This window comes from Vipera berus, assembly GCF_964194415.1.
Source record: "Vipera berus genome assembly, chromosome: W".
Classification (NCBI taxonomy): Eukaryota; Metazoa; Chordata; class Lepidosauria; order Squamata; family Viperidae; genus Vipera; species Vipera berus.
This window is the reverse complement of record NC_138210.1, coordinates 1,261,377-1,273,875: the sequence shown is the minus strand read 5'-3', so window position 1 is coordinate 1,273,875 and position 12,499 is coordinate 1,261,377. Positions and strand designations below refer to the sequence as shown.

At 42.2% G+C, this 12,499-nt stretch overlaps 1 protein-coding gene across 1 annotated transcript in view; it reads left to right on the top strand.

The window, feature by feature from the left end:
* The window catches only part of LOC308676838 (uncharacterized protein), a gene marked incomplete at its 5' end in the record, with an annotated part of 35,147 nt that extends 25,538 nt beyond the window's left edge, over positions 1-9,609 (top strand). The window contains 11 exons of the mRNA XM_081342873.1: positions 873-1,016; positions 1,983-2,114; positions 2,361-2,477; positions 2,656-2,752; positions 5,588-5,643; positions 5,729-5,779; positions 5,982-6,090; positions 6,172-6,217; positions 6,662-6,760; positions 7,365-7,445; positions 7,553-9,609. Coding sequence (XP_081198999.1) covers positions 873-1,016; positions 1,983-2,114; positions 2,361-2,477; positions 2,656-2,752; positions 5,588-5,643; positions 5,729-5,779; positions 5,982-6,090; positions 6,172-6,217; positions 6,662-6,760; positions 7,365-7,445; positions 7,553-7,882 — 1,262 coding nt within the window. The 3' untranslated portion in view covers positions 7,883-9,609. The remainder of the gene's footprint in view (positions 1-872; positions 1,017-1,982; positions 2,115-2,360; positions 2,478-2,655; positions 2,753-5,587; positions 5,644-5,728; positions 5,780-5,981; positions 6,091-6,171; positions 6,218-6,661; positions 6,761-7,364; positions 7,446-7,552) is intronic.
* Positions 9,610-12,499: the final 2,890 nt, after the last annotated feature.

Genomic DNA, 12,499 nt, shown 5'->3' with positions numbered 1-12,499 from the left:
AGCCTAGATTCAGGAGAGGAAGGGGTAACCTGGGTAATAACAAGCTTCGACCAACCAAGCTTCATGCTTGATTTGAGTTTTCTTCCACTTTGGTAGAAACATGTGTTAGTATCTTCTGACGGATTGAGTTGCCTCCTCTGTGCCTCACTGCTTGGCGATGAATTTAACTTCACTGAATTGCTCAACCCCTTATTCTACTTTTTGGTTAAGGCATCCTGGATTGACTGTATCTTAGTTTGAACAAAATAGAGGTGTTTTATCATGATGACGGTGATGAGAGGGATTCCGATTATCTACTAAAGGTTGGGAAGAAGTATATCCTTTGTTCATATCCTGAAGAACGCTCTGGAACCAGTGGACGAGGCTAGGCGTGGGGGTTCCTGTTTTCCTTGCCAACACCCAGCTCTAAGGCCAAGGTTATTGAATCTCTCTTCCCTTCTGCTCCAGACTTGTATATCTTTTGCTTTTCCACCCAAGGATGATAAAAATAGCAATTCCCTCCATGTAGCAGTGGCATCTTTCCTTCTCTTTTTTCTTTCCTCTTTCCACCCTGGGAAGAGGCACATAGAACAAGTGAAGTTTGATAGTTGGCTTTGTTGTGAGGGATCCCATTTATACCCCCGATGCGTCTCCCACCCACCTGCACCTTTGGGAACACTGGGCAGAAATTCAGGACACTTTCGGAAGCGGAAGCATATTTTGCCTCGACTGCGGTGTGTTCAGAATAAAACAGGGTGCTTCGAGGCTGCGGGAATGTAACCTGTTATTTCGGCTGAGCGTAACCTTCCTCCATCCGTCTGTAATTTTTTCCTTGCTGGTGTCTCGGGTAAGGATTTTCTTGGATACTTGCTCTGCTCTCTTCTCGGCTGTAGTCCGAGAGCCGCAGGTAGATTTGCAGCCCTCCTGGGACCTGCGACCGGGCAAGCTTGGGCTGCCAGAGCAGGATGCCCACATAAGCCTGGAGGTGGGTGTGCTAGGACACTGTTGGATCCGGGCTCGGTCTGTTGCACAGGCTGGTGCCCCTTTAAAGTCTCCATGAGCCTGAGAGGGTCCAACTTAACTCTGTGCTTTGGAGATCCAGAGTTCAGACCCCACACGGCTGAGCCGCGCTGGTGGACAGAAGCCGGAAAAGGGAGAAGAAACAGAGGCTACTTTCTTGCCCATGGGCAGAGGCCCCGAGAGAAAACAAAAGGCTTGAGAGGAGCCTCTTGCTTTCGACCTGGCATCGACCCCAGTGCTGGCTTTGGCCGCCCTCGAGGCCTCCTACCGCCAGCCCAGCTTTTGGAGTTCTAGCTTTCTGTTCCTGCGACGCGTCCCCCCCTCCCCAGTGGACTGCTCAGAAGGGGAACTTTGACCTCACCAGCAGCACCCGACAGGGGTCCTTCTCCCGGGTCCCACCCCCAGCCATGTCCCCAGTTCCTTTCCACAGCACCACCCACAGCCCAGCCTTCTTTTCTCCCGCCTGCTCCCTACCCCAGGGGCACCAACCTCTGACCCAGAAGGGACTCGGGTCTCTTCTGCACCAAGTCTCCAAGTCAGTGCGGCTATTCCTTGCGCCCACCCCCCTCCTAAGCCCTCCCTTCCCAGCCTGGCTCCTCCCCCCTGGTGCTCTCCGGGTGCTGGCAGGATGCCAAATATAAGTGTAAGTTGCTATAGCAACCCCCCTCGGTACAAATGGTCTGTAGGCTGATCGGTTCTGAGCCTTTTGTGTTGGCAGCGGTGACACGCTAGCAGCAGAGCTCAATTCCAGGGATCCGGCCTCATCTTCTCCTGCCTGCTCCGACCCGTCTTATCAATGGCTGCCAGCCCTTGTTCCGAGATGCGGGGTACAACCTCACCAGCAGCCAGCCAGCCCTCCCTCGCCTCTTCAACCACAGCCACCGCACCCCCTTCCTCTTCTCGCCAGAAATGCCCAGGGCAACATCCGCATCTGCACTGAGATCTCTTACCCCCTCCCGCTTGCCCCGTTCTCCCCTCCGCAGCCCCGATCTGCGATTTTCTGGCAGTGCTATGGGGGAAGGGTGGCCTGTACCGGGACAGGTGCCCTGAGGAGCCTCCTCCACCTGCCTCAGGCATCCCCTCTTCTGAGCACCTCTGCGCTGGGCTACGGGCAGGTGAGCACTGGGCAGAACACCCAGGAAGGAGACCCCCTTTACTTCCTGCTTCTTTGCGCTAAGGCTCTTGGCTCTGCAGCTCTTTGCCGCCTTTTTCTCGCCTGAACTGAATTGTTTGTTTTCCTCGAGGGGGAGGCCACTTTTAGCCGCGGGGAAATGAAGAAATCGTGTTGGACCGCACCTCCGCAGTTTCCCCAGGGTGTTTAAAACGTTCTTCTTTGTCTTTTAGAGTTCTCTCAAACTGAGCCAAAATGCATCGCACCACCTGCATCAAAATTACCGAGCTCAACCCCCATCTCATGTGTGTAATCTGCGGAGGGTATTTCATTGATGCTACCACGATCATCGAGTGCCTGCACTCCTGTAAGTCCTGCTTGGTTGCTTCTCATCAGGGAAAGAGGCCTGCTGCCAGCCAGCCTTCCCTCCTTGGTCCTGGTGGAGCAGTGTCTCTGGGTTTAGGAATAACAGCTGAAGACCTTGCTTTGATTCTGTTTTATAAACTTATTTCTGCACAATTCTATGTCTATGTTTTCCTTTGTAGTCTGTAAGACTTGTATTGTGCACTACTTGGAGAGCAGCAAGTATTGTCCCATTTGCGATGTCCAAGTTCACAAAACTAGGCCTCTCTTGAACATAAGGTAGGAAAAAGACAGCTAAATACTTTGTCATATTGTGACTTTTCACATTTAGTATTTCTTTGGGTGCAACCTCATTGCCAACACAAATCTGAAAAAAAAGATGTTAGTTCAGGATAGTTCATACAGGTGAAACTTGAAAAATTAGAATATCATGCAAAAGTTCATTTATTTCAGTAATGCAACTTAAAAGGGGAAACTAATATATGAGATAGACTCATTACATGCAAAGCAAGATAGTTCAAGCCCTGATTTGTCATAATTGTGGTGATTATGGCTTACAGCTCATGAAATCCCCAAATCCACAATCTCAGAAAATTAGAATATTGTGAAAAGGTGCAATATTCTAGGCTCAAAGTGTCCCACTCTAATCAGCTAATTAAGCCATAACACCTGCAAAGGGTTCCTGAGCCTTTAAATGGTCTCTCAGTCTGGTTCAGTAGGAATCACAATCATGGGGAAGACTGCTGACCTGACAGTTGTGCAGAAAACCATCATTGACACCCTCCATAAGGAGGGAAAGCCTCAAAAGGTAATTACAAAAGAAGTTGGATGTTCCCAAAGTGCTGTATCAAAGCATATTAATAGAAAGTTATGTGGAAGGGAAAAGTGTGGAAGAAAAAGGTGCACAAGCAGCAGGGATGACCGCAGCCTGGAGAGGATTGTCAGGAAAAGGCCATTCAAAAGTGTTGGGGACTTTCACAAGGAGTGGACTGAGGCTGAAGTCAGTGCATCAAGAGCCACCACACACAGACGGATCCTGGACATGGGCTTCAAATGTCGTATTCCTCTTGTCAAGCCGCTCCTGAACAACAAACAAGGTCAGAAGCGTCTTACCTGGGCTAAAGAAAAACAGACCTGGTCTGTTGCTCAGTGGTCCAAAATCCTCTTTTCTGATGAGAGCAACTTTTGCATCTCATTTGGAAACCAAGGTCCCAGAGTCTGGAGGAAGAATGGAGAGGCACACACTGCAAGATGCTTGAAGTCCAGTGTAAAGTTTCCACAGTCTGTGTTGATTTGGGGAGCCATGTCATCTGCTGGTGTTGGTCCTCTGTGCTTCATTAAGTCCAGGGTCAACACAGCCATCTACCAGGAGATTTTGGAGCACTTCATGCTTCCTTCCGCAGACGAGCTTTATGGGGATGCTGACTTCATTTTCCAGCAGGACTTGGTACCTGCCCACACTGCCAAAAGCACCAAAACCTGGTTCAATGACTGTGGGATTACTGTGCTTGATTGGCCAGCAAACTCACCTGACCTGAACCCCATAGAGAATCTATGGGGCATTGCCAAGAGAAAGATGAGAGACATGAGACCGAACAATGCAGAAGCGCTGAAGGCCACTATTGAAGCATCCATAACACCTCAGCAGTGCCACAGGCTGATAGCTTCCATGCCACGCCACATTGAGGCAGTAATTGCTGCAAAAGGGGCCCAAACCAAGTACTGAGTACATATGCATGCTTATACTTTTCAGAGGTCCGATATTGTTCTATGTACACTCCTTGTTTTATTGATTGCATGTAATATTCTAATTTTCTGAGATTGTGGATTTGGGGTTTTCATGAGCTGTATGCCATAATCATCACAATTATGACAAATGGGGCTGCCCTTGAGGACCACTCGGAGCCTTCAGCTGGTGCAGAATGCGGCCACGCAAGTTGTGATGGGGGTTTCCCGATACTCCCATGTAACACCTCTACTCCGCAAGCTGCATTGGCTTCCGGTTGCCCTCCGGGTGAGATTCAAGGTGCTGGTGATGACCTATAAAGCCCTGAATGGCTTGGGTCCGGGATATCTGAGGGAACACCTGCTGCCAGCATCAAGCTCCCTTCGTCCAGTGCGCTCCCACAGCGAGGGTCTTCTCAGGGTGCCGCCGATAAAAGACTGTCGGCGGATAACACCCAGTGGAAGGGCCTTCTCTGTGGGTGCGCCTGCCCTCTGGAACCAGCTGCCCGTGGAGCTTAGGACTGCCCCCGACCTTCACACATTTCGCCGGGACCTGAAGACCTGGCTCTTTGAGCTCTCCAGCCCAGGCTGAGAATTTTTAACTGGTTTTTTTAATTTTAGGGATAATTTAATCTTTTTAAATTTGTTTTTAACTTTTGTACTGGTTGTTTTAAATACCCTGTAAACCGCCCTGAGTCCTTCGGGAAAGGGCGGTATATAAATCTAATTAAATAAATAAATAAATAAAATAAATCACGGCTTTAACTATCTTGCTTTGCATGTAATGAGTCTATCTCATATATTAGTTTCCCCTTTTAAGTTGCATTACTGAAATAAATGAACTTTTGCACGATATTCTAATTTTTCGAGTTTCACCTGTAATTATATTGTTTCCATAAGCATCTGTCTTGCATTTCACTCAGTCATTTTTCTTCTTTTTCTACATCAGAAGCCCATCTTTGTTCCTTTTAGCTTCTCTTTCTTACCCTGTCCAAATTGTAATTAAAATTCTGTTTTATTCTCATTGTAAGTGTACATATTAATTTCCTGTATTTTTCAGTATTGATCTTTATCAATATTTTATATGCAAAAGTTAATTTCTTTTCAGAAATCTTCCTTACTGAGTTGCATTTCATTGGCTCTTTTATGGTTACATCTCTTTATTAAGTACCTACATTTTTAAAATAGTGTCAGTCTAATCAGATATCTTTCTACCAAAGCAAAACAAAAAGACAGATACCTTAATAGCATAGATCTAAAAACTATATAAAACAATTTAAAACTGCTTAAAGCTTTGGTTAAAAATTCTCAACCAAGTTACTTTGGGTTCTGGAAAGTTGTGAATATTAACATCATTTTAAATTGAGTGTCTCGGATTTTATATTTCAGGTCTGATAAAACTCTCCAGGACATTGTGTACAAGTTAGTACCCGGTCTTTTCAAAAGTAAGCATTTAGATTGAATAGCCAATGCAGTAATAAAAAGTGTTGAACTTGAAGAGATGAGTAACAAAAATATGCTTTCTCTTAGATGAAATGAAAAGAAGAAGAGATTTTTATGCTGCTCATCCATATGCTGATGGTAAAAAAAGTCTCTTAAGTTTATGATTTTATAGAGAATTCTTTTTAATGCAGAAGCTGAGGTTGTAAAAATATTTTATATACTATTTCAGTGATCATGCAAAGCAAATAAAGTTGGTAACATGTTCGTCTTATAACTAAAGTTTTTTACTCTTTCTGATTTGAATTTTAAAATATAAATAGCTGTGAAAATTTCTGTGCAGCTGCCAATGGCTCTAATGAAGACAGAGGAGAAGTTGCAGATGAAGACAAAAGGATTATAACAGATGATGAGATAATAAGCTTGTCTATTGAGTTCTTTGACCAAAATAGGTGAGTTGTAAAAGTAGTATCTTATTTTGTCAGTACATTCATTATAATAGTACATTATAATAGTATATGTCCTTTTTCTAGAGTTGAACAGAAAGGAAGCAATGAGAAAGAGAAAGCCAAAGAGGAGGTAAGTAGATTGTTGGTTCCTTGACACTTACATTCCTTATTCAGAAAATAAATTAATATTTGTTTTTATTTACTTAAGTAGTAGTAGTTATTCTGCAGACAATGAATATGCCTTCTTAGTAATTAAAATTAAAAGGCCTTTAAAAGGTTGATAAAAATAAGTTGGGGTTCTTTTTGTATTGGGGGACTTCCTCCTATTTTTCCCCTTAGTATATTTAATTTTTAAGAATAAAGTTTATGTGTCTTAATTAAATCCTTAAAAAACCTAATAAGCATGTACTTTGTATCTTACCTCATTGATTTTGGATCACCAGTGAGCATTTAGATTTCATACAGCTAGTTTTAACCACAGTTCCAGGTATTTCTATCTAACTGTATTCAAATGAACTTCAGTATCAGATTTTGAATGGTGTCTATTATTGTCTCAACCAAATACCCCTCCCAGGCCAAAGATAAAAGATATTTACGCTGTCCTGCAGCAATGACTGTAATGCACTTGAGAAAGTTTCTCCGGAGCAAAATGGACATACCAAATGCTTTTCAGGTACTTCTGACCTATGGAAATTGATAGGGAAGAATACTCACAAAAGAGTTAGCAAAAGGCATTATTTAAACTTCAATTCTTTTGAAAAGAATTGGTCATAGTGTCTTCTGCAACTTAATACTAAACTCCACTCTCATCTAAGTGGAAAAATGTGGATTCTAATTCATTATTAAGGGAAAATTTATATCTTAAGGGGAGAATCAAAGATCTATTTTTCATAGGCTGTCAGAGTTTCTGTTGCCCTATCCCTGAAAACTGTAATAAATGCTTGTTTTAGACAGGGGGCAAAATGTTTGAAGTCTTTTTCATGTTAAAGATTGCTCAATTGAATTGCCTTTGTTAATTGCTTTTGCTTCTGGAGTTAAGCTGCAGCATCTTTAGATACTAGACCTACAGGACTGGATTTCAAAGTGTCTCCCCAATCATTATATTGTAAGCTCTTGGATGTAAAAGTCTTCTCAACTGAGTCAACATATTTCTGAATTTCAGCTAGAATGTGTGATGTTTGGATTAGTGTAGTATAGTAGATACCACACTGCAGTTGTGTAGTCTTTCCCACTTTCATGCCATGTTAAATGAAGTTTAATTTCATCTCTTTTATTAGGTTGATGTCATGTATGAAGAAGAGCCTTTGAAGGACTATTACACACTAATGGACATAGCATACATTTACACTTGGAGAAGGGTAAATACATCAAGAGGCCTTCCAGGTTTTGGGCAAGTTGGGCTAGAAGGGTGGGAAACAAAAATAAACCTTCTGATGTGGGTTTCCCTTTTGGTTTTCTTTGGCAGAATGGCCCCCTCCCTTTAAAGTACTGTGTGCGTCAGACTTGCAAGAGAATGAAGATTGGTGGTCAGCAGCACGATGGCTTGCACAACAGCAGGGACCTGGAAAGTGACTCTGGCAGTGAAAAAGCCAGCAGCCCTGAAGGAGGCACTCCTTCCACTTCCTCCTGTGTGCACAATCATAGCACTCCTGTGCAGTCTTCCCACCCCCATTTCCCCCACATCTCTAGCACTATAAATGGAACCTGTGGCAGCCCCAGCAGTAACCACCATGCCTCCTTTACCAACAGAACCCACAAAGTGTCAGTCAACAGTTGCTCTGTGACTTCTGGCTGACCTGCATAAACTTTCCTTTCTGATTCTCAAGACTAGATGCCAAGGTTACAGGTTATGGCTCTTTTTCTGCCCTTCGGTCTCTATTGCGCCACACCATTAAGCTTTATAGTTACAAATTCCACAAGTGTCTATGCCTGATGGTTAATAAGAGTAATAATGATTAGATATGAAATGGGTGGAGAAGAGATGGACTTTTTATATTAAACAACCACTGCAGCAAACTATTTCTTAAGGACCAGCAATATAAAAAAATACCAGTCCAGATATTTCTGGAGTATTTTATTTTTTACTGCCCATTATTGATCTGTTTCCTGATTTGGAGTCAGAAGTGTATGTAAATAGATGGCTATCACAAATGAAACCCAAATTTTGTAAATTCAGATTCATTTCCTACATAATGTTCAGATTATGAACTGTGGTTCTGCTGTTTTGTGGACTCTCATTGAAAGCAAGTGATTTTTTTCCTTCTCTACCTTGAGATGCACAAATGCCAGATTGAATATGCATAAAATGATGCATACAGTATATGTAGCCACACCACTATGAATAATAATGCATTTGCTTTAGTAGCCATTTTGATTTCTAGTTTGCATCCATGACTTTTCTGTGCAATAGCTGAAGCCTTTAAAGACCAGAAAGGAAGGGAAGGGGAAAATTGTATGGAAGAAAAGAAGGAAGAGGGACAGTCCAAGTTCAGATTTATAGCGGGTATTGCCATTTATTTTACTGGCTGGTTTAAAGAAAAAAATTGTGCCAAAAAAGATAAGCTCTTGTGGCATTGTGAGCTTGTGGAAGAATGCCATATTGTTATATGACAAAACAGGAAGCAGTATTGTATGACATATTTATAAAGAAAATATTTTGTTTCATGCAGTGTTGATGATGGTGGTTAAATAAATCCCTTTGGCTCAGCCCTCACAGATGCTTCATGGGGTGGGGGTAGAGGGAGTCCTGCTAAAGCAGCTACAAGTTCTTTGCCTTGAAAGTGGGAAAGCTAGTTTCCATCTCCACTAACCTGGAAGCAATTGACAATATCAAAAGGATTTCATCGGCCTTCTCTTTCCCAGGATTTGTACATTTACTGAACATAATGGTTTTTAATGCTGGGGAGGGGAGGGCAAGGGAGGCCTTGGAGAAAATGGAGGAACATGGGAATGAGTTCATTTTATATGGGAAAGGATAGGGATGTGTGGTTATTTTTCTCCCAGAAAGAAAAGGCACAAAAATGCATATAAGCCATAAAGTATACAGGAACCCTTTTCATTTATTCTTTCTAAAGAAACCAGTAAATTGAGATGAAGGCTTTTTATCTACATTTAATACATATGTACAGTATGTATATGGTACAGTACTAACTTGGTTAAAGATTAACAGGCACATTGATATTCTCCAATGAGCTGCCTGAAAGCCTTTCTGGAAAATAGTTTTCTGAAGAGATCAGCTTTTTGAGGGGGGGTGGGAAGGCTTGAAAATGTAAATCTCTTGAAGAAACTTCAATACCTTTCAGTCTCTGCTTTGGTCAAAATGAGTGTGTTGTTTTTATGTATGTGTGTGCTCATTCTTCACTCATCAGTTACACATTTGTGAGAGTGTTTATCCTATATGTCTGTTTTATGTTTCTACAGGGATATTGTAGCTAAGTATTTCATTTTCTCCAGTCTGAAGAAAAAGAAAAAGAAAAAAGAACAATTCTATGCTTTCTCTTGCTTACAGTAATTAAATAATTTTACATACACCTGCTGTCTTCTTTTGATGTAAATATTTAGATTCCCCCCACATCTGCTAAAGGAAATTATGTCGATATCATGCATATGACTTGGAATTTCAGAGGAAGGCTCTGGTTATCTAAACTCATTTTTTTCTTAAGTAAAGAACATTTATATTCAGAAAACCAAGTGAAAGCAAAGCAGTTGATTGTGGATCATCACTATATTGCTGGAGTCAACTGGATTTAGTTCCTTAAGTACAATGTCTATTCTAAAGTTAGGTCAAAAAGTTTAATGTGGCCTAGCCCAAGATAAGTGGACAGTGGGTGATACACATACTCTGTTCACTTCCATGCCAAGAAATCATCCTAGGTGGTTGAGATGTATGAAAAAAAAACTAATAGAAATGGATTGAACAAAGAAAGTTTTTTCCATATATCTAAGTGTTTTCTACATATAGTTATATAAATTACTGAAACCCTCTCCCAAATGATCCAGATCCATCTAAATATGCATCTTTGTAATTTCTGGCTATATTTATTTCTGCCCCATTATTAGTGAAAATAATTTTGGTTTGTCAGAGAAAATAAGTCTCTTTCCCCAGCTGTATTACTTCTGGAAAATTTTCAATTATTTTAAGGAAGAAATGATAAAAAGATTATATATAAATGAGACTGAACTATGGGTCTTTGCAGTGTCCTCCTTACTATTAAAATGAAATGATGCACACAGAACCAAATACTGAATCCCAAACTAAAGTGCATATAAAGCAAGCTTTTTAAAAAAAACAATGGCTCCAGCTCAATGTCAAGCCTTGCCATTAAAGAAAAACCCAGTGGTGATAGTAATATTTAAAATTTCTTTGTAAAATACAGGTGAAACTTGAAAAATTAGAATATCGTGCAAACGTTCATTTATTTCAGTAATGCAACTTAAAAGGGGAAACTAATATATGAGATAGACTCATTACATGCAAAGCAAGATAGTTCAAGCCGTGATTTGTCATAATTGTGAAGTTTCCAGAGTGTTGATTTGGGGAGCCATGTCATCTGCTGGTGCAACTTTTGCATCTCATTTGGAAACCAAGGTCCCAGAGTCTGGAGGAAGAATGGAGAGGCACACACTGCAAGATGCTTGAAGTCCAGTGTAAAGTTTCCACAGTCTGTGTTGATTTGGGGAGCCATGTCATCTGCTGGTGTTGGTCCACTGTGCTTCATTAAGTCCAGGGTCAACGCAGCCGTCTACCAGAAGATTTTGGAGCACTTCATGCTTCCTTCCGCAGATGAGCTTTATGGGGATGCTGACTTCATTTTCCAGCAGGACTTGGCACCTGCCCACACTGCCAAAAGCACCAAAACCTGGTTCAATGACTGTGGGATTACTGTGCTTGATTGGCCAGCAAACTCGCCTGACCTGAACCCCATAGAGAATCTATGGGGCATTGCCAAGAGAAAGGTGAGAGACATGAGACCGAACAATGCAGAAGAGCTGAAGGCCGCTATTGAAGCATCCTGGTCTTCCATAACACCTCAGCAGTGCCACAGGCTGATAGCTTCCATGGCACGCTGCATTGAGGCAGTAATTGCTGCAAAAGGGGCCCAAACCAAGTACTGAGTACATATGCATGCTTATACTTTTCAGAGGTCCGATATTGTTCTATGTTCACTCCTTGTTTTATTGATTGCATGTAATATTCTAATTTTCTGAGATTGTGGATTTGGGGTTTTCATGAGCTGTATGCCATAATCATCACAATTATGACAAATCACAGCTTGAACTATCTTGCTTTGCATGTAATGAGTCTATCTCATATATTAGTTTCCCCTTTTAAGTTGCATTACTGAAATAAATGAACTTTTGCACGATATTCTAATTTTTCGAGTTTCACCTGTATTCAGACAGATGTCCACACCTATAGCATTAGACCCCACTGAACGCAGAGGAGACTCCAGATCTATTTTGGAGGAGGTGTGAATAGAGGTGCAACCAGGGTATTTATACAGTTATAGGAGGAGAACTATGCATGTTACTCAGCGTTAAAAAAAAGTGTTAAAGTGAAAATAATCCAGCACAAACTATAACTGAGAACCTATTCAGCCCAGCTGCCTCCCAATATGTTTTTTTCCTACTTTCGAGAAAGACAGGAAAAGGAGGCTGGCTCAAGTGCTAATGAGGTTCCACTAACCCTGTTATGCTCATACAGACCAAAGATTGATGCAGTCTGTGATTGCTGCTGCAATCCAGTCACTTATCACTCTCTGGATGGACCCCAGGGCCCCTTTGAGCCTGAAAGTTTTACCATAGCTGCAGTAATTGGTCCTTGAAGAATTTTACCTGCGAGAGTCTTAGATTCTCTGCCTTCTTGTGTTGATTAAATTCTGGAAGCTCTGGGAAAGCTTTGCCCGCTTCACTGAAAGGCAGGCTTGAAAGTCTAGGTGCTCCATACTCTCAGAGGAGTCTAGGCAGTGTGAACAGGACAAAGCATGCCTTTCTCCCCTGGGTTTCCCCCCAGGTTCATTTCCTGGAGCTCCAGCAGGCAGGGGTGGGCACCTGCATGGGCAGGAATTGCTCTCATCCCTCACATCAGCAAGATTCAGGAAGACAACACCTAGCATCAACCATCAAAAGGGAATTGCAGATGTCCTAGCTGGCTTCCAAAGGGGTTGTGGCACCTGCAATCATATTGCAAATCTGTCCTGGATCATGGACAAATCTCCTGAATATCAAAATATAGTTTACATGTGCTTCATCAACTACAAGAAAGCCTTTGATTGTGTTGATCATGAGAAGCTATGGAGAGCTCTACAAGACCTGGGGGTACCAGCACATCTGGTCAAGTTCATGCAATCACTGTGCACAAATCAGGAAGCCACTGTGCGAACACCATATGGAGACACCAATTGGTTTAAGA